Source organism: Diceros bicornis, chromosome 2 (genome assembly GCF_020826845.1).
Source record: "Diceros bicornis minor isolate mBicDic1 chromosome 2, mDicBic1.mat.cur, whole genome shotgun sequence".
In the NCBI taxonomy this organism is placed as follows: Eukaryota; Metazoa; Chordata; class Mammalia; order Perissodactyla; family Rhinocerotidae; genus Diceros; species Diceros bicornis.
In genome coordinates this window covers 48,075,825-48,097,972 of record NC_080741.1, presented here as the reverse complement: position 1 = coordinate 48,097,972, position 22,148 = coordinate 48,075,825, and the positions used below count along the sequence as shown (strand labels likewise).

General features: G+C 44.3%; 1 protein-coding gene across 1 annotated transcript in view; it reads right to left on the bottom strand.

The window, feature by feature from the left end:
* Positions 1-21,805, bottom strand: part of FAM240A (family with sequence similarity 240 member A) — a 31,933-nt gene extending 10,128 nt beyond the window's left edge. The window contains exons 1-3 of the mRNA XM_058567513.1: positions 21,791-21,805; positions 15,944-16,089; positions 12,096-12,177 (exon numbers count right to left, since the gene is read on the bottom strand). Coding sequence (XP_058423496.1) covers positions 12,096-12,177; positions 15,944-16,089; positions 21,791-21,805 — 243 coding nt within the window. The remainder of the gene's footprint in view (positions 1-12,095; positions 12,178-15,943; positions 16,090-21,790) is intronic.
* Between the last annotated feature and the right edge of the window lie 343 nt (positions 21,806-22,148).

Sequence of the window (22,148 nt, the reverse complement as noted above, 5' to 3'; positions counted from 1 at the left end):
ACAAAATGGATTCAAGAACTGGGGGGTAAAATGAGTCCTAGTACATGTAACAAATAATAGATTTAATGTTTGTGAGTGGAAGATCCAAGATAAACTTGAAGTTTCAGGAATTGGCTTCAGTTTAAATTTAATTTAACTTTTTTCTTTCTTTCTTCCTTCCTTTTTGTATTGAAGTATAGTTGGCATACAGTATTATATTAGTTTCAAGTGTACAACTTAGTGGTTCAACATGTATATACATTATGAAATGATCACTATGACAAGTCCAGAAACCATCTGTCACTGTGCAAAGTTATTACAATATTATTCACTATATTTCCTAGGCTGTGCATTACATCCCTGTGACTTATTATTTTATAACTGGAAGTTTGTACTTCTTAATCCCCTTCACCTATTTCACCCATCCCCCCATCCCCTCCCCTCTGGCAACCATCAGTTTGTTCTCTGTATCTATGGGTTTGTTTCTATTTTGTTTTCTTTGTTTGTTTTGTTTTTTAGATTCCACATATAGATGCAGTCATGTGATATTTGTATTTCTCTATCTGACTTATTTCACTTAGCATAATGCCCTCTAAGTCCACCCATGGTGTCGCAAATGGCAAGATTTCATTCTTTTTTATAGCTGAGTAATATTCCATTGTATATATGTATACCACATCTTCTTTATCTATTCATCTATCAATGGACACAGATTGCTTCCATATCTTGGCTATTATAAAAAATCCTGCAATGAACATAGGGGTGCATATATCTTTTTGAGTAAATGTTTTTGTTTTCTTCAGATAAATATCCAGAAGTGGAATTGCTGGATCATATGGTAGTTCTATTTTTAATTTTTTGAGGAACCTCTATACTGTTTTCCATAGTGGTTCCACCAATTTACATTCCCACCAACAGTGTATGAGGGTTCCCTTTTCTCTACATCCTCATCAACACTTGTTTGTTATTTGTTGTCTTTTTGATAATAGCCATTCTGACAAGTGTGAGGTGATATCTCATTGTTGTTTTGATTTGCATTTCCCAGATGATTAGTGATGTTGAGCACATTTTCATGTACCTGTTGGTCATCTGTCTGTCTTCCTGAAAAATGTCTATTCAGATTCTCTGCCCATTTTTTAATCAGATTGTTTGCTTTTTTGATATTGAGGTGTGTGAATTCTTTATATATTTTGGATGTTAACCCCTTATCAGATATATCATTTGCAAATGTCTTCTCCCATTCAGTAGGTTGCCTTTGCATTTTGTCAATAGTTTTTTCCCATGTGCAAAAGCTTTTTAGTTTGATGTAGTCCCATTTGTTTATTTTTGCTTTTGTTGCCTTTGCCTGAGGAGATAGATCCAAAAAAATATTGCTAAGACTGATGTCAAAGAGTTTACTACCTATGTTTTCTTCTAGAATTTTATGCTTTCAGGTCTTACATTAAGTCTTTAATCCATTTTGAGGTTTTTTTGTTTTTTTTTTGTTTTGCTAAGGAAGATTTGCCCTGAGCTAACATCCATGCCAATCTTCCTCTATTTTGTATGTGGGTTGCCGCCACAGCATGGCTGCCAACAAGTAGTGTCTGTCCGTGCCCGGGAACTGAACCCAGGCTGCTGAAGTGGAGCGTGCCAAACTTAACCACTAGGCCATGGGGCTGGCCCCTTGAGCTTATTTTTGTATATGGTGTAAGAAAGTGGTCAAGTTTTATTCTTTTGCATGTAGCTGTCCAGTTTTCCCGACACCATTTATTAGAGAGATTATCTTTTCCCCATTGTATATTCTTGCCTCCTTTGTTGTAGATCCATTGACCATATATGCGTGGGTTTATTTCTGGGCTCTCTATTCTGTTCCATTGATCTCTGTGTCTGTTTTTGTGCCAATCCCATACAGTTTTGATTACTGTAGCTTTGTAGCATAGATTGAAATCAGGGAATGTGACACCTCCAGCTTTGTTCTTTCCCAAGATGGCTTTGGTAGGAACTATTGCCTGAGGGTGGCTATGCCCCTGCTATGCTAGAGAACATAGGAAAAACCTTTGTTAATTGAGAAAGACAAATTATAAAATAACCTTGAACCACTAACTCTACAAAAAAGGTGATTTATTTTCAGTGTCTGTTACTCATCTAAGAGCCATGAGGTAAATCTCTGGAATGCTTGTTGACTCTGGGACTGGTTTTACTCCTTATCCCTTGAAGGGTGTTCTTATCAGACCTCAGCAGAATAATAATGTAGCACTTGGGGGCAAAGATGCAGCCTAGTAGCCCTGCACTGGAGGCCAAGATAGAGAAGAACTCCATGGCCACTATGACCTTCCCCTTGGTGCTGTGATAGGCCAGAAGAAAGGTGACCCAGACACTGCAGAGCACCAGCATACTTGAACTTGGCTTCATTGAAGGTGTCACACAGATTCCCGGCCAGGAAAGTCACAGTGGTGCTCCCCAGGGCCAAGGACCCCAGGTATCCAGGACACAGTAGAAGGCAGTGACAGAGCCCTTACTGCATCCAGTGATGATATGTATAGGCTCAGAGTGTGCGTTCATTTCAATGAAAGGGGAAGAAGTTCCCAATCAAATTCCACAGATAGTGACTTGGATCAAGACACAGATGAAATGACAGAGTTGGGTGCTCCTGATATCAACCACTGCCTCCTTTCCCCTGGTATGGTGGTCTTAAAAGCCAAAACCGCAGTCATGGTTTTAGACAAAACGATGGAAATAGCCACAGCCAAAACAGCTGCAAATGTCGTTTGTTGGAGGATGCAGGTGCTTGTGTTGGGAGAGCCAGTGAAGAGTAAGGAACAGAGGAAACACAGGATGAGGGAGGTGAGCAGGGTGGAGCTGAGAGTCTGGTTGTTGGCCTTGACTTCTGGCACATCTCCGTGCTTCACAGAGACCCCAAGGACCATAACCGTGAGGACAGAGAAGCATAGAGCTGTGCAGGCCAGAGCCACCCTCAGTGGGAATGGAAGCCAGGAAGGTCATTTTCTCTGGGAGACAGTCATCCTGATTTGGGTTTGAATGCTGATGATCTGGGTCCCTCACACACGGGTGTGCATGTGATGAGAAGAGAAAAGATGTGATGTCTCTGGTCCGGGGACTCCTCCTGATTCCCAAGGAAAAGAGTCCCTTTGAGAACTTCGGACATACTGTCCATCCTGAGGCTACCTTCAGACAATAGCAATGAAATTCATTATTTTCCGTTGATGCTGCCTAAAGGTTTTTTGGACAAAATTAAAATTTCTGTCACTTATCATCTCCCAAGTGGAAGGGAGATAATTTGTTTCTTTTCACAGGGAAACTAATATAGATTCTTAGATATAAATATCATATCTTCCAGTTATCCCCCGGATATGCAATGTTTCCCCACCTTAGGTGGGTAATTCATTCTTGAGAAATATGTTTTTACTGGGTGTTAGGTAAGTTTAAGGGATGACTGTTGGTTTTGTTTGGTGTGATAATTTTATACTAGTTATATAGGAAAATGTCATTTTTTTAGAGAAACATGAGGGGTGAAATGTCTATAATTTGTTTTAAAAAAGACTCGCAAGTCAATACTAGGTGAAGCAAACATGGCAACATGTTAGCAACTGTTAAATCTTGATCACAAGTATATGCATATTCATAATATGGACATTACACTTTAAATTTGAAAATGTATATAATATAAAGATCAGAAGAGAAAAAAACATAAATCTCATCTTGGGCAAATTTTCCTAAGTTAAAAACATAATTAAGTTGAATTTCAGTGGAAAATTGTTAATTCATTCCAGAACCCCAAATTTAATCACTATTTAAGTTAAAATAACACAAAATTCCTTTAAAATGGACACAAATATTCCAGTTATTAATGTTCTCTGTCGTAACCTGACATAAGAAGACAGGTTCAGTTTATTAATTTATTTTATTTCTGTCTACCTACACTGCTTCAGGTCTACTGTGTCTCTTACATATTGTACACCTAAAATTCTGCTTATAAATTATACACTTGACAATCAGTGTATGTTACTTGAGCCTTTCATTCAAGAATCCCTCAGAAAAGCACAGTATAGAATTTAAAAGTCTACAAAAATAATGTCAATAAAGCACCATGATTGCCACCATAGGAAACCAGCAAACTGGGAGTAAATCAATGAAGCAAGACATTGATCCCTCCACACCCTCAGTCCTAACCCCACTGCTTTAAGGAGAAAGATTATTGTGGAAGAGGGGCAGAGGTCTCCCTTTCCCCAAGACAGATGAAAGACCATGCACAGCTATCCATAAAAGTATGCTGGGGAAATTGAGAGAAGGGAAGGATTTCATCTTTCACGGATCTGTTGGATACAGACACCTGTCTCCATCCTAGTAGGCCCTAGGTGACTTGTACCTTAGGGTTGTCATAAGAGACTTTTGAGTGCTTAAGGAAACACGACCATTGGTCTTCTAGCCCTCAAACAACTGTGGAGATTGCTTCAAAATGAGGCTAGCGTTGTTTACTCAGACTCACTATGTGTGTACACCCTGAGAGCATTTTTCCCAACAACGGGAGTCATCCAGTTAGAAAAGCTTACATGAAATTTGTCTCTGATTTTAGCTAAAGTGATCAATGGCACCACCTTGGCTCTGGAAGACATTCGGGGCAGCCTCAGCTCACCGGCCAGCGTTGTTATGGATGATATAGAATCTCCCTATACTTCCTCCTTGCAGGCTAAGGTGGAGTCTGCAATTGCTAATACATTCTGCTGTACCTGGATTAATCCTTCGGGCCAAGAGGAAAGGTTGATACTGAAATTTAAGGAGAAAGCCACTTGGCTTTCTGAGGTAGAAATCCCAGATTGTTGGTGGAATTCGTTGGCCATTCATTAGCTAGGGCCCTGAGGGGCATGACTGCGGTCAATACTGTGGGTTGGCTTCATCCTGCAACTGGAAGTCCTGTTCACAGTTGGCTTAATCAAGTGCTGTATGAGTCAAACTAGATGAATTTGGCTAGCCTCTGTCAATCACATGAATCAGATCAAGAATGAGTTCTTCTAAATCCTGTGCAAGAGTCTTTCCAGAAAACTATACATTCTCTCCTTTGTGGGTTTCCTCAGTTTCGTTCTCTGCCTTTTTTGTATTCTTGCCTCTTCTTGTCTCAAGTCCTCCGTAGACTGGGGAGCTGTCCTCCAAGACAGCCTTCTGGGGCTGAGGGGATCTGAGTGGGGCCACGGTCATGAACATGGGGCATGGACCACTCATCACTGAAGCCACTGAGGACATAAATGTACAATTATATTTATTAGGGAGAAACTACAAGCAGAGAAGCTGCAGAGCACACCAGGAGGTGGACTCAGGCCTGGCACAGCTGGACTGGCACACTGTGGGAAGGTTGCAGAAGCACCAGAGCCCTGTAATGCCCTTCATTTATAGGCCAAATGGAAACATTTGGACAATTATGAAATACTGAAAGCTTCCTGGTCAGGAAGTGGCCTTGTGAGGAGGAGTAACCTCTGAAGCTTAGCAACTGCCATCAGCCTGTTTTATGTTGAGTCAGACAAGCTGAGCTAGCTCTCTGCTGAAAGGGGAGGAAATAAGCCTTGAGTGACATCTATTCAGTCTCCTCAGCCTGCTCGAATGGGGTATTATTTAGGATTTTCGCATCAAGCAACATGCTTGTGCCATATGCAAACCCTCCATTCCTTCATCCAACAGATACGTTTTGTGTCTCATAACATTATGAGTGTTGTTCCAGACCGTAGGGCTGTACTGGATGCCAAGGCAGCCAAAGTTTCTGCCTTCACCTTCAGCCTCTGGGCCCTCTGAGGTGGGTCCTGGGTCTTCCTGCCTGCCCCAACTTACCTTACCCTTTCCCCACAGCCAGGCCATGCAGCTGGAACTTTTCTTGCGTGGTCTCCACCATCGCGTTTCTCAAGTTCTCCCCCAGCTAGCCTCCAACCCAGTAGACACTTGATCCTGGTGACCCTTCCACAGGTTAGAGAAAAGGAAGCAGAGTCTGCTCATCTCCAGGGAGTCGAGTTTCCCAAGGAGCAACAACTAGGACTATTCAGACCCCAGAGGACACCAAACCAATGGGGCAGAATGAATTGAGAGCTGAGCTTCAAGGCCTGATTCATCCTCTAAGGCTCTTTTCTGACCTTGAACAAACTATCCTATGTTATGCATCTGTTTTTTTCCAGAAACTAAACCACATTCTATAGAAACCTGTTTTTCCTACAAGAGAATTCCATGGGAGCTTTAAAACTGATGAGTTATATCCTTATAGGTGGACCTGAAAATTTGACTTTATGTCCTAAAAGAGTAATTTCATTCTGTTTGTATTTATGTGCTTTACAAGAAGCATCTAAAACATTTGTAACCAAAACATACCAATCAATAAAAATCTCCTCAGTACAGATTCAGCTTGGGAATAGGATAGGGCCCCAAGAAGTCAGCGATGCTTGGGGATTTCAAAAGGTAGATATCCGTTTTTAGTACTCAGAGACAGGACATTGGCAAACCATTTCACCTGTCAACACACCCATAATAAAACCCTTCCCCATGGAAATGGGATCTCCAAGTCCAAAACCTCTTCCTCTCACTCATCACCCCCTTGGCCATGAGTTCATCATTCTCCCTGATGGGTCGTATACTTTGCACTGGAGACCAGCAGGGAAGCAGCCAAGATTTCTGCCAAGTCTCTATTCCCCCGTTTAGAAGACCAGACAGACATCAAAACAGACAGGCCCTGAGATACCCATTTTTACAGTATCTAAAAAGTGTCCCGAGGAGGTAGTATTCTAGAACATCTAGGCAGTGACCTGGGAATAGAATTCTTTCTCCATATTAAACTCCATTTTAAAAGTACCACTTCTACCAAGCTTCCAGAGTGACTTTCTACAACCCACCAACCCAGCTCCCTTGCACCTATCCTAAGTAAGACATTGCTCCTGGAAATGGAGTGGCAACAGCCTGGAGGAAGTGAGCTTGAGGAGGATGGGAAACTCTCGCCTTCTCTTTAAACGGGAGATTCTGACCTTCTCTTATAAATTAAACAGTGTAAAGATGATAGATTTTAATTGTGTTAAAATTACTGTCACCCTTGAACTAGGCTGTCAGGGTTTGATTCTAAACCTTATAAACTGTGGAAGGTGGAACTGACGTTTTGAAGGTGGAACGGGCAGGATGGGTGAGTGGCTTAGATGAGAGGTTTAAGGGAAAGAGGGGAGTTGGAGGGGACTAGAATTTAGTCTGAGTACCTGGGTAAATGGGGCACCATATGTGGAGAGAATGAGACTGTAAGAGAATGAGAAGTTGGAGGTGGGGGTGGAGAAGCTTTCTGCAAAAACCCTCTTAGAAGAAAAAATGCTTTGATCTTGAAAGTTTAAATGTAGAAGAAGCCTCTAAGTGCACTCGTTTGAATCTTTTTGTAACACTAAAAATTATCATCATTCTTAGAAGCTTAGCAGTCTATTCAGTTGTTTATACCACCATTTACACCATCTGTTTGCCTATACAACTTACTGTCAGGCAATGTGCTTATGAGGAAGGTACTATTATTAACTGTATTTTAAAGAGGAAGAAACAGAAGCTCAGATCTTGCATGACGAAGGTGACGAAGTTTACCTCGCTAGATTTATGCACAGTAGAATTCTCTTTCTGTATATTTATATTATATGGAAAGTTAGCCCAATACAGTAGGTGCTTTGTGGTTTCAAGACAAACAGCACCAGCTCCCTGGTCCCTGTGAAATATATGCTATCCCGTCCAGGGGCTTCTCCAGGTCACTAGCCCTTTTATCCAGTGAGTGCACAGGACTACTTACTCACCTAGAAGAGTGAATCTGAGAGCAATGAGAAAGGCCTGGAATGCTCTTGGAGGATAGTTGTGGTGACCACATTTCTTCACTAACATTTCAACACAAGATCAGATATTGGTGGCCCGTCTGAAATCAGGGCTGCTCTGGAGAGCCTAGGTTATTGGGTCCCCTTGAAATGGAACTGGGAGAGATTTATCTGCAGAATTTTGTCCCTGAGATGAGTGGACTCTTGGGTGCTCTCCTCCCTGTAACCAGCCCACCACACCAAACCTCTCAGATTGATACTTTCCCCAGGGGTGCAACTTGGCATTCTAGAGCATTGCCTGATATCTGGGGCCTCGGGTCCCAGCAGGCTTTACAGGTGATGTGGGAGGCCCTGTCTCTAAAGAACAGCCTCATTTGCTGAACTTCCTGAAGCAATTTTTTAAAGTAGGTCTGGCAGTGACAAATTCTCTTAGTTTTCCTTCCTTTAAGACCATCTTTATTTCACCTTTATTCCTGAAAGTTATTTTCACTGGATATGGAATCCTGGGTTGATAGTTTTTTTCTCTGAGCACTGGAGAAATGTTATGCCACTTCCTTTTAGCGCTCATGATTTCTGATGAGATTCTGCTGTCATTTGAATTGTTGTTATGTTATAGGTAATGCATCATTTCTCTCTGTCTGATTTAAAGATTTTTTTCTTTAGTTTTCAGAAGTTTGACTGTACTGTAACTTTATATGGATTTCTCTAGGTTTATCTTGTTTGGGAGTCTCTCAGCTTTTTGAATCTGTAAGTTTATGTCTTTTGCCAAATTGGGAAGTTTTCAACTTTTATTTCTTCAAATATTTTTCAGCCCATGCTTTCTCCTCTCCTTTTGAGACTCCAATGACACAAAGTTTAGATCTTTTGTTACTGTTCCACAGGTCCTGAGACTTTGTTCCTTTTTAAAAAAACAAAACTATTTTCTCTTCCTTGTTCAAATTAGATAATTTTATTAACTATCTGCAAGTTCACTGATTCTTTCCTAATTGTTTTTCATTCTGCTGTTAAACTTATCCAGTGTTATTTTTGTCATTTGTTCGTTTACTTTGGTTATTGTATTTTTCATTTCCAAAATTTCCATTTGTTTCTTCTTTACATCTTTTATTTCTTTGCTGAGTTTTTTTTTACTTTTTCCATTTGCTTATAGAGTGCTTGTAATTCCTTGTTGGAACATTTTTATAACTGTTTTAAAATCCTTGTCAGATAATTCCAAACATCTGTGTCATGTCAGTACTAGTGTCTGTTGATTATCCTTTCTCGTTGGACTTAAGATTTTCTTGGCTCTGGGTATGAGTAATTTTGGATTATATCCTGGACATTTTGAGTACAAGGTTATGAGAGTCTCCTTTTTACATATCTATTTTAGCAGGCAGTCAATCTATTTATGTCCAGAAACCATGTCCTGGCCCACTTTTGTGGGCTATGTTTTAAATGTCAATTACTTTTCAAAGCCTTTGCACTGCTTTTGTGGTCTGGGGCTTATGAGCTACCCAGAGGCCAATTGGAAAGCTGGACAATGTTCCACACCATAGTTCAGCTCTCAAAGTTTTCACTGTGTTGATCCTGGTCTGTTTTATAAATGGGATGTGTCCAGGGATGTGTCTAGGACTTGATACACAGATTTAAAGCATCTCTTTCTGCTGTAGACTGAACTGTGTGTCATCCCTTCCCGTTCTGCAAATTAATATCTTGAAGCCCTAACTTCCAATGTGATGATATTTGGAGATGAGGACTTTGAGAGATAATTACGTTTAGATGAGGTCATGAGGGTGGGGCCCTTGTGGGATTAATGATGGGGTTAATGCCTTTATAACAAGACACTAGAGAGCTTTCTCTCTCTCTCTCTCTATCCCCCTGCCATATGAGGACACAGTGAGAAGGTGGCCATCTACAAGCCAAGAAAGAGCTCTCACTGGAAACCAACCATGCTGGCACCTTGATCTTGGACTTCCAGCCTGCAGTACTGTGAAAAAAAGGGCACTTATCCTTCTCTCCCCCTTTCTTTCCCAGTCCTTGCTGCCAGGGCACCAAGGCCTCAGTGTAGGACTTCCCCCTTCTCGGGAATCATCTGCAGAAGCTTCTAGCTGGACTTCCCACCTCTGTCCTCCCACCTTTCAGTGCAGGGTAACCCTCCAGAACCATGGCCATTGTAGCTAGCACTCCCCTGGCTAACATCCTTAAGGGGCTTCCTGTGCCATTGGGAAAAGCTCAAACTTTCAGCCCCAAAGGCTCTGTATGCTGATTTCTGCAGATTCAGCTCTTGCTACACATTCTTCTCATTTCCATTCTAGCTTTGTTGAATATATTCTCTCAAGGCTCCCAGAACTCGTGAGCCCTGAATCTCACCTTTACCTGGATCATGCTTACTTGGGCTTAACTAGCCTGTCCTTAAGAAGCCCTCCCTAGGCCAGAATGGGTCCCCATACGGGGTGTGCACCTTTGCCTGCTGTGGCTTCCAGCATTAAAGCCCCTCACACTTAATTGCCTTGACTTTTCTGCCATCTTCCCTAGACTGTACCCTCCAGAGCCAGTGCTTCTGGTCTTTTCTGCTGTATTCCAGTTGTCTGGCACAGTGCCTGGTGTGTGGTGAACTAGTAAATGAACAACGAATCTTCCCCTGCATTTTCTGCCTCACTCTACTGCATTTAGATTCCAGCAGCAGCGTTTTACAGCTCATGATGGTGGGCCTTTGTTTCTGAGAGCCTCTCAGCCTGCAAGCCCTATCTTTTCTTCTCCCTCTATTTAATTCCTGTTTTCCTCTTATATCTAACAAAAATTCCTCTTTCATCAAAATGCTCTCAAATGAACTCAGCTGGAATTCATCGTTTATTAGTTGAACTGAATCCCAGACTGAATGAGAGATCATAGCAGGAGGGAGGGCTCTGAGTCCTGTTTCCTGGATCATATAAGTATGGGACCTGGGGAAATGATCTCTCTACACTTCTTGCCTCCTGGTGGCTCCCATCGCCCTGATGAAGTCTTCTGGGCTCTGGGAGGTGGATGGAAGCATTTTATGGCACATCAGGGAATTTACAGGCTGGAATACCATACTTGCTACTGTCCAGAATTGCCTCTGCCTTGCTCTGTGTGTCTCCCTGTAACATTGCCCCTATGTATGTAAGGCCTTGCAGGTGCTACCTACAAGCATCGAGTACTTTACAACATGCATCTCTCTGCTCCCTTGCCATGGCTGGAAACTGTTCCTCTAGACCCAGTTATAATTTTCAATTTTTTTTTTTTTTTGTGAGGAGATCAGCCCTGTGCTAACATCCGCCAATCCTCCTCTTTTTTTGCTGAGGAAGACGGCCCTGGGCTAACATCTGTGCCCATCTTCCTCCACTTTATATGGGCCGCCGCCACAGCATGGCTTGCCAAGCAGTGCGTCGGTGCGCGCCCGGGATCCGAACCAGCGAACCCTGGGCCGCCGCAGCGGAGCGCGCGCACTTAACCGCTTGCGCCACCGGGCCGGCCCCACAATTTGCACTTTTGAAAGCAGAAATCCTATACTGGGGACCTGAGAGATGGCTGGGGAGTGATAGTGACATTTCAATGTCCAGAATCTATGTGGCAAACACTTTGTTGGGGTGGTCAGAAATACTTTAGCTGACCTGACAGAGAGCTAACCAGTGCAAACTTGAGGAGATTTAAAATAAATCAGTAAAATGAAGAATATGCACACTGGCAAGACAACCAAGTTTTATTAAAATTATCCTGATCTTATTGAAAGGTTCTAGGTAAACATGTTTTTGCATAAGCCAATTAAATTCATATAAAGAAAAAATAATATTAGATCAACTTATTTGCAAACCTTCTTTTAATGACTATTGACAACATCTTTATTTCTGCAGATAGGTGCATTTCTCTTTTCATCAAAAGAAAACAAGAGATAGGATTACATGAAACTGTTTCCTAGGAGAAACATGGAGCAAAACTACTATGCAGCGTTTAAAGCATGACCATGAAGATCATCCCCCCACTGTGCTTAGAATTTACAATATTTGGATTTCAAAATTAAAAGATAATTATATGGAAATAAAGTATGCTGCATGGAGTTTTGATATTAAATAATCTCATCTTTAGAGACAAGTGGGATAATATCCTGGCCCCCATGCAGGGAGGATTGACTTGGCTAATAATTCTCATTTAGCCCTGGGGAAGGATTTACGTGTAAATCCCTTCATAGGTGGGGGAAACAGTAGCATGAGGTCTGTGTGGAATGGCAAAGGGGCTCAGGGATTTGCACTGATTTCTCCTAGCAGAGTGACCTCAGTGGTTTGTATCCTCCTGTGTCAATGAAGCAAGAAGCTCTCGGCCGACACTGGCCCGCTTTTCAGTCTCATCTGGATTGTTCCGCAGTCTCAGCTTTGTTTCCAGTTTCTGCTTCCATTCTTCTCTGAGCCTGAAAATAGAAACAAAACGCACACAAATGGAGTGTTCATCTCCATGGCTCTTGGTTCAGGGAAGCTTCCTTCCTTTTTTTTCTGAAGGTGTTTGTGTGTATGTGTGTTCAGGTTTTAAAAGGTATGCACAGGATTTGTAAATTTAAATATATACATATTTTAACTCTCACTTCTGTTCAAAGTATTCTAATCTTAATCCTCTGAATGTTCCTTTGAAAGTGCAATATCTTTCAAGCACAGGGAAAAAAACCCCTGTCAATCTAGAATTGTTCATTCAGCAAAGGTATCTTTCAAAAACAGAGGTGAAATAAAGATGTTTTCAGACATGCAAAAACTCAGAATTCATCACCAGCAGACTGTCACTAATAACATGTTAAAGGAAGTCCTTCAAGCAGAAGGAAAAGGAGACCAGATGGAATCTGGATCTATGAAATGGAATGAAGAGCGCCTGAAATGATAATTGTGTGGGTACATATTAATAATTTTTTTCTTACTATTTAAAATTCTTTAGGGGCTGGCCCAGTGGTGCAAGCAGTTAAGTGCACGCACTCTGCTGTGGTGGCCCGGGGTTCACCGGTTCGGATCCCAGGAGCACACCAATGCACCGCTTGGCAAGCCATACTGTGGCGGTGTCCCATATAAAGTGGAGGAATATGGGCACGGATGTTAGCCCAGGGCCAGTCTTCCTCAGCAAAAAAGAAAAAAAAGAGGAGGATTGGCAGATGTTAGCACAAGGCTGATCTCCCTCACAAAAAAAAATAATAAAAAATAAAATTCTTTAAAACATAATCAATAGTTGAAAGCAAAACTGTTACTGATGTAATGTGGAGTCTATAACATATGTGGAAGTCAAATTATACTTTGTATACTAGCACAAAGGCCAGGAGGGGAGAAATGGGACTATACACTGTAAGGTTCTCACACTCTACAGAACATGATGTATCACTTGAAAGTGGACTGTGATAATTTAAGGGTATAAATATAAATCCTAAGGCAACCACTAAAATAACACAAAGAAATATAGTTAAAAAGCCAACAGAGGAGGTAAAATGGAATCAGAAAAAAAAATTTAATCCAAAAGAAGGCAGAAAAAGAAAGGGAATAAAGGTCAGGTGAGAGAAATAGGAGATGAACAGCAAGATGGAAGATTTAACTCAATCATACCAATCAATATTAATGATGTAAAGAATCCAATTAAAATGCAAAGATTGTCAAATTGGATAAAAAACAATATCCAAATATATGCTGCTTACAAGAAAATCACTTTAAATGTGAAGACACAAATAGGTTAAAAGTAAAAAGATGGAAAAATATTCCATCTTAACCCCAATCAAAGAAAGCTGGAGTGGCTATATTAGTATCAGACAAGGTAGATTTCATAGCAGAGAATATTACGCAAGAGAAAGAGGGTCATTTTGCAATAAAGGGGTCAATTCATCAAGGGGATATAACAATCCTAAACATTTAAGTAATAACAGAGCTTTGAAATACAGGAAACAAAATATGATAGAACTGTAAGGAGAAATACACAAATCCGCAATTATAGTTGAAGATTTCAGTATTCATATTTCAGCCATCAATAAAACAAGTAGACAAGAAATCAATAAGAACATAGAACACTTGAACAACACTATCAACCAACTGCTACCCACTAATAAAAGGCAGTAACTCCCCAACATTCCCCCTATTTCTCTTAGTTTCTTAGTTTCTCTATGATAAAAATAACAAGGAGGAAACTGAGGCACAGGGAGCTTTGCTAACTCACCCAGAGACCCAAAGGCCAGGGCTCTTCCTTTGGCATCTTGCTGCTGCTACATTCGATGGATCCTGGATTGAGTGGGAGTGCGGAGGACGGGGGGGTGGGGGTGGTGGTGAAACAGACATTTCTGAGCCCTGACCCGGGGCCACACACCACCCAGGGTGCTTTAGGCTCATTTTCTTATTCAAGCCTCAGAACAACCTATTGAACTGGGACTATCTTCTCCGTTGTGTGAAGGGGCTAGACGGAGTAGTGTCAAGAGCAGAGACCCTCTGGAGCCAGGCTCCCGGGTTCATATCAGAAGAGGGGTGAGAACAGGGGATAAATAATAAGTTGAAGTCTTGCCATCCCACCAACCAGAGAGCCTATTTCCAGCAGTCTTCTGTTATATGCACAGACATATGTTTTAATGCTTTAACAAACTGCACAGTTTGTTCCAGAGCCAGAATAGGCTCGCCCCTTGGCTTGGACCTCACTTCCAGGCTTTTGGTTTCTGTGTCTTGCTCAGGCCAGCTTCACTCCACCTGAGGCCTTCTGTGTGCTCCCCGGGGAAACACGCATGGCACAGAACTCACTCTGGACCCTGGTGTGCAGCATGCTGAGTGGCCTAGCCTGGGGGAAGGAAGATGGCAGGGATGGCAGAAACGACTGACTCAGCTTCTCTGAGAATCTCTGGACAAGATACCATAACACGATGCTTCAGCAGGTAGGATGACCTGCTTTTTCTTGCCTGTGGCCAGGAACGTGGCTGAGCAGGTCTCTATATGTGGAAGAGGCTGAGCTCCCCTCTAGGGCTCGGGGGGCTGGAAGACAACAGTGAGTTTGTCATGTGAATTAATGCATGCTCTCAGCCCAGCAACCATGGCCTGACAGAATGGAGTCACACTGCTGTCCAGTCAGCACACACCTGCCCCAACATGCACAAGCTGTGGCCTCGGTGAACAGACAGCAGCTGAGCTGTGCCACGAGGGGACAGAGAACCCAGACAGGCCTGGCCCTCACTGTGGCCTATGGGTGGCTCCCCACAGCAACCGAGTGGCAGTGTGTGTGACAGTGGTGAGCTGCCACTGTTTCCACGTGACGGCGACCCTGGTCTCTCATGTGAGTTACTGCTCTCCACTCAGTGGACTCGCCGGCTACAACAGGGATGCACACTAGAGGGCGAGAGCCCATCAGCCCTCCTCCCTGAACACGCCGACCGTCCTGTGTCTTTACCTAAACGAGCGCTGAGAATTGGTCACTGTCTCCTTTGCTTGATTGCTTTTCACGGACACCTCTGCTGACCCACTCCCCAAACTTAGTGTAACCCTCATGCGCTAGACATGGTGACAGAGAGGAGAGATTATTCTGTTCATAAAGATAAGAATTAGAGTGTACATTTTTTAACTTAGAAGAATTTTTAAAATTACTGCCCATAACTACAGATGGTGGCATAGCGGCCTGGTGGCCTAGTGGTTAAAGTTCAGCATGCTCTGCTTTGGTGGCCCAGGTTGGGTTCCCGGGCACAGAACCACACCACTCGTCTGTCAGTAGCCATGCTGTGGCAGCGGCTTTCATAGAAGAACTAGAAGGACTTACAACTAGAATATACAACTATACTGGGCTTTGGGGAGGGAAAAAAGAGAGAGAGAGGAAGATTGGCAACAGATGTTAGCTCAGGGTGACTCTTTCCTAGCAAAAAAGAAAATTACCGCCCATAACTATATATGGTGGCAGGAACATATGCATGGAAAATTAAGATAACTATGTGCTCTAAGATGCCCAACTGGCATTCTTCTGGGGAAATCAATTTTGCTTTAAAAATAAACAAACAAGGGTGATAACAATGTGTCAATGTAGGTTCATGGTGGGGGATGTTGACAGTGGGGGAGGTTGTGCACGGAGGGAGGGGTATATGGGACTCTCTACTTTCTGCTGAGTTCTACTGTGAACCCAAAACTACTCTAAAAAATAAAGTCTATTTTTGAAAAGTAGTTAATGAAAAAATAGACGAAGAAGCCACCTACTTTCTCAGGGCACTTCTCCCCAAGCGGTGTTCCTCTGACTCGCGGTAGTAAGTCTGTTTGCCGATCTCCCCTTCCCAGAAGCGTCTGAGCTCGCGGCAGGTGTTCCGGCAGAAGACCTCCCGGCGGGCGTACTGGTTGTTCATCCCCTGAGAAAGAAAGTGTCAGATGAACCCCATGGAACACGCTCCCTCGGACTCTGGATGGTACAGACTGTCTGAATCAGACCCTGCCGTTGACCTGAGGGGGACCCTGGCCAGCCACAGAACCTCACTGGGGGGATTACAACATCACCTCATGCTTGTTGTCGGGATGCAGTGATGGGACCGCAGAGCTCCCCTGTGGAGCGCGGCATGTCACAGGCACCTGGAAAATACCTCTGGCCCTCCTTCCTCCTCACAGAAGAACGGCCTCTCAACTTTTATCGGCAAGTAGAGTGTGCCAGGCATTTTATGCCATCAGTTCATTTAATCATCACAACATCCCATGAGTGGGCGTTACCTTCCTCATCTTATAGGTGAGGCGTTTGAGGAGGTACAGAACTTGCCTGTGGTCCCACGACTGTAACTGGGAGAAGGCAGTTTGCATATTTCTGAATGTTTTCAAGCCTTTTACTAAAGGGGATTGTCACAGAAAAGGGTCCTAGTGTGTGACACACCCAGAACAAGCAGCTTTGAGGTGCGTGCGTGCATGTGTGCACGTGCACTTGTGTATGGAATTATACATGTCAGACACTCAAGAATGCTCACTTTTTTACATCATGAAACTCTGCCCAACTCCCAGACCCCAGTGTGTCCAGCAGACAGGAGCACAAGAGTGGGTGCTGGGAAAGGAGTTGGTGGGCTATTGGAACTGCCCAGGGAGAAGCTGTGACGGGGTGGTAGGGGCCAGGATACTGAAAAGTGGACGCATTCACAAGGTATTCTGGAGGTGCTCAACTCCATGTGGTAAATGAAGGTGTGGGGTGTCAGTGGAGACTCCAGTGGCTGTGCCTGAGCAAAGATGGGAAACCCTAGAGAGGAGGGCCTGTGGGAGTGGCCTTGAGCATCGCTGGACAGAGCTGCTTGACGCTAACACCCAAGAGGGCAGTCCTGCAGGGGCATCTGGACACGTGGGTCCGAAATTTAGCGTGAAGGTATGGATCACTGCTCTCAGAGGGACTGACCCTGGTGGTGGGGCAGGGTGGGAGGAGAGAGGGGTTTGAAGGCAGACATTTACTCCAGACCTGTTTGTCCACCAACTTGATGTACCTTCTGCTTGTCATTAAATTCTCCAGGCCTCAGTTTCCTCAGCTTTAAATTTTCTCTGAAGAATAAATTTGATCATGAATGTGAAGGTGTTTTGTAATTTATAATGTTCTGAATAAATACAACTTTTGTAGTTCTTAAACCTCAAATTATATGGGCGTAATACTATAATTAATGATAAGTAGTCATAATAACCTCCCCAACTTTCTTTCTATACAGATGAAATAATTCCACTTCTCTTCCCTTTCCTTCTGGATCAGTGGCTGTTGACTTTGGCTGCTCGTTGGAATCACTTTGAGAGCTTTACAAAAAGCTGACGCCGGGGCTCCATCCCCGGGGAGTCTGATTCCATCAGCCTGGGGCGTGGCCTGGGCATCAGGATTTTTTAAAGCTCCCCTGTGATTCTAACGTGCAGCCAAGGCACACAGTCTTTGATTCTCTCCTCTTATGCTATGGTCATGTCTGTGTCCAGAGCTGGCCCCAGGGAGACTGAGGTGATGAGGGCTGAGCATAGGGATGTCACAGTCACAGCCGTCTTGCAGAGTAGGTACTATTTTTCCATTTTGCAAGGAAGAAAGTTGAGCTTCAGCAGTAGCAATTTGACTTTATCAAGGTCATACAGCTGGTGAGCAGAGATATTTCTAACTTTGCAGCAAGCCCCTCACCCCGAAGCAGATTTCTTTGGAAATAGGGACTATCCTAGGTTTTGTTTAAAGATCTTAAAGCATGTAGTGGTGCTCAATAACTATTCGTTGATTTGAATAAATGCTCTCCTAGGTTATCCTTATCCTGAAGAGCTGGCCTGGAAGTGGCCAGCAGGGCTGTGGCAGTGCTTCAGGCATTGAGGGGAAGTCTGTAGGGACAGTGTGAGGGGGCACCCTCCGGTCACCTTGCCTGCCTACTGGCCCCAGTGGACCTGGCAGGCACGTGTCACTGTGGAACGTGGTCCTCACTGTGGGGGGCGGGGGGGGGGCGGCGCAAAGGAAAGCACTCCCGTCTGCACGGTTGTTTACTGGAATGCGTTAATACAAAATGATCCTGATCCTGATAATTTCAAGTTCATAAGAAGTCTCTGGCATTCAGGGGAGAGACAATTTGGGGAAGGAAGTGCTCATTAGATTTTTTTTTCCACAAAAATTAGAGGGTTCATTTTTACTCTGAAGCATTTAACTTATTTAAGAAAATAGAAGCCTGGGCCTGAACATGGACTGTGCACGCTGCCGGGCGCTTCACAGCTGCTTGTCTGGATCCCTATGTGTGTTTGGGTCTGAGGGCTGCTGAGGCTGCGGACTTAGGAACCAGGTTCAGAGAACTGCTGAAAACAAGGGAGGCCTCCCCACCAAGCTGAAAATCCCATCAGGGTGGGCCCAAAAGAATGCAGGCAGCCAGCTGCGGAAACCACTCACGCTACACCTGCTTCAGTCTCCTTTTGGGCTGAACTCCTGGGGCTCCAGGCCAGGGGAGTCACAGAGAACAGGAGCGGTTAAGGCAGAATAGCAGAGCCAACACCCTCGGACCAGGCGAGTATCACAGGGGAGTGAAGCAGCTGTGTCTGGCAGGGAGCCAAGGGATGTGGACACCATAGAGTCCATTCATGCCCAAATCTGGAGCATCAAAACACTTTTTCTTAGACTCCACTGGCCACAGGAAAGAGGAGTTTGGGCCAAATTCAGCCTGCGGACCATCAGTTTGCAGCCGTGAATTTAATGCATTGCATGTCTCTCTTCAGGATGTATTCCCACCCCCATGCCCGGCTCTGGCCTCCCGCACCATCTGAAAATGCCCACCTCTGCTTCCCAGCCCTCCTCAGGGTGCCCTGCACTCTCCAGTTCTCTCACTGTCTTCTTTTGCTGTAGAGTGACTCAGGGCCTCTCTCTTCCTCAAGCCATACTCTGTGCCTAGGCTGCAAAAGGGCTGCCCTTGTTTGCTGCTCTTCTGTCATCCTGGCAGCTCCTGGAATCCGAAATTCATGAAATCTCACCTCGCCTGCAGCAGACACCCAGATGCCCCTGCCCTGCCTGCCTGCTCCCTGCTTACTCTCAGGACCCAGATTCACAGCAACAAGCAGGAGGGCGAGAGGTGGGGATGAGCACCCCGAAGGGGAATGTGCACCTGTCATCACCTCAGAGCTTTGGGACTTTATGTCTTCTGCACCTCAGTTTTGTCATCTGTGAAATGGGATTGTTATGAAGATTAAATCAGATCATGTTAATGAAAATGCCTAACACAAATGTGTATTCAGCATCGCCCCGTGTGCCCGACTCTGATGAGTTCGGTCCCTGCCCTCTGATTTTCTCAGACTGTGGTCTGGCAGAGGGGCACCATTAGCCAAAGGTAATAGAGTGTAATTGACAACCCCAAATAAAGTGTCAGTTTTCCTTATTTATTATTTCCTTATTTATTATACTATTGAACATTTGCCTTCCTGAATATGTGGAGCACCCAGGTACAGGAAGCAGACTGTGCAAAGGCCTGCGATGAGAGCCCTGCCCAAGTACAGCAACAGAAGCAGTGGGGGTGGCCTGGGATTGGGATGGGGGAGGGGACTGACTGCAAAGGGGCATGAGGGGCTTGAGGGTTACAGAAATGCTCTGTATCTTGTGTCTTATGATGGTTACACAGCTGTATACAATTGCCAAAACTTATCAAACTATACATTTACAACAGCTGAATTTTATTACACATAAGTTATGCCTCAATAAGAGTAGAGAAAAATGTCTTCTGTTTTTGGACTAGAGATCCATCCAAGCTCCCCAGCTCTGATCTACTGGGAGACCCTGTCAGCCCCTCACTATTAGGGTTTAGCCCCTTCCTTCCCCAGTAACGCAGGTTTCTGTGAGCATTCGTGTTTCGGTTTCCTGGCTTCTTACACGAGGACAACTGCTCTCCTTGCAGAGATGTGATGAGGAAAAGATCAATAGCCGGACAGCCTTTGGAAACACAGGGGACTGTCCTGATAAATAAACGGCTCTGTTCCTCTGCATCTCCTCAGCCAAGAATACCATCCACCAAATTGCGCTTCTATTGAGAGAATTAGTATTACTGCTTCCCGTCAATCACCACCAACTTGGAGAAGCCATAACTTCAATGACAATGATGAACTTTCCGTCACAAAATTAATTAGTGCTTAAAGAGAACGACAGCAGGTAACACCTTCACATCAGTTCAGTTAAACAAAACGTGTTGAACTTGTCCCATCTGTGAGGCATCTCTGCTGCACGAGGGGCCAACTAACTCCCAGGGAGCCAAGTAAACAGAGGCACGTTTGTCCCTTGTGAGCCCTGATGCTGTGCCAGCCATTTAATGTCCCAAGTCTCAGGTTACTCAGAGTATTAAACCCAAATTGAAGAATGTGAGAGGTTTTTTTAAACAAGAATTTTGGCTTTTACGGGTTATTCTCATGATTCTTGGCTGGAGTGGCTCATTACATACCAGTGGACCATGCACGCCGCCAACGCACTTCCTGCACATCCAACACCTCATAAAAGCAACTATTTTGTGATTATTTTTCACAACATTTCAAAAGGCTTCATAAAGATCACAGCTTGAAATAGAACAGAAGGGTTCCAGCTCCAGATGAAATGGAGGACACTCCCTCCGCTCTGACTCTCCCAAGAACGCAGCTGCAAAGCCTGGACAGCCTGCACAGGGCAGCTGCTTGAGGACTCAGACAAGGAAACAGCGACAGGTGGATTGGAGAAGACCAGAATTCCAATTAGCACTGAAGGGTGCGAAGTTTTCCTTTTTAACTCTGGTATCCCCAGTGTACACTCAAGGCAACCCGAAACCCAGAAGTGGGACAATGGATAGAGAGATCTCCAAGAAGTCATCCGGTTCTAGGGAAGAAGGAGACTCCTAATGCTCAGAGAATGAGGGAAATCACTTGTTTTTCATTTTTGTTTTTTTGAAAGAACAGCCCATTTTATTTTATTATTATTATTTTTGTGAGGAAGATCAGCCCTGAGCTAACATCCATGCCAATCCTCCTCTTTCTGCTGAGGAAGACTGGCCCTGAGCTAACATCCGTGCGGATCTTCCTCCACGTAATGTGGGACGCGGCCTCAGCATGGCTGGATGAGCGGTGCGTCGGTGCACGCCCAGGATGCGAATCTGGGCGGCCAGCAGCGGAGCGCCTGCACTTAACCGCTATGCCACCGGCCGGCTTACTTGTTTTTCTCTATTCTCTGAGGTCTCCAGGAAATACCAAGGTGAGGGAGGCGTGGTAGCGGCAATGGAGTTGACTGGCAGCAGGGCCTGCAGAGACACAAAACCCTAAGGGCGGCAAAACTTGCTCCTAGAGGAGGAGCTGTGGTCCTGTTTGGTGGAGCAGACCCTCACTGCTTTTTCTCTCTCAGTCCTCTGGGCCCTTGACCCCAGATGCGAGTGCAGCCACCGGAAGTGCACGGCAGGACAGGTAACGAAAGCCCCAGGTTTCTAGCCAAAGGACTGAAGAAGCGGAGTCCAGGGAATGGGAAATTAGCAAGGATACCACGGAGGTGGGCGGACCTCGGGAAAGAGACTCCTTAAAGATTGCTTATGAGGGCCCAGGCTGGCCCCCGGGCTGCACGTCTGTGGATCTGATCCCCAACAGCAGAACTAGTACGGAGAAAATCATCATAGATATAGAAAAACTGAACAACATCATCAGCCAACTAGATCTAAGTGTAATTTATAGATCTCTCCACTCAAGGAGGGCAGAATACAGATTCTTTTCAAGTGCACATAAAGCTAACCACAAAAAAATTCTGAGAGGGCCTGGCCCCGTGGCCGATTGGTTAAAGTTCTGCATACTCTGCTTCAGTGGCCCAGGTTCGCAGGTTCGGATCCCGGGTGTGGACATCCTGCACTCACCAGCCATGCTGTGGTGGTGTCCCACATATAAAGCAGAGGAAAATTGGCACAGATGTTAGCTCATGGCGAATCTTCCTCAGCAAAAAATAAATAAATAAATAAAATTCCTA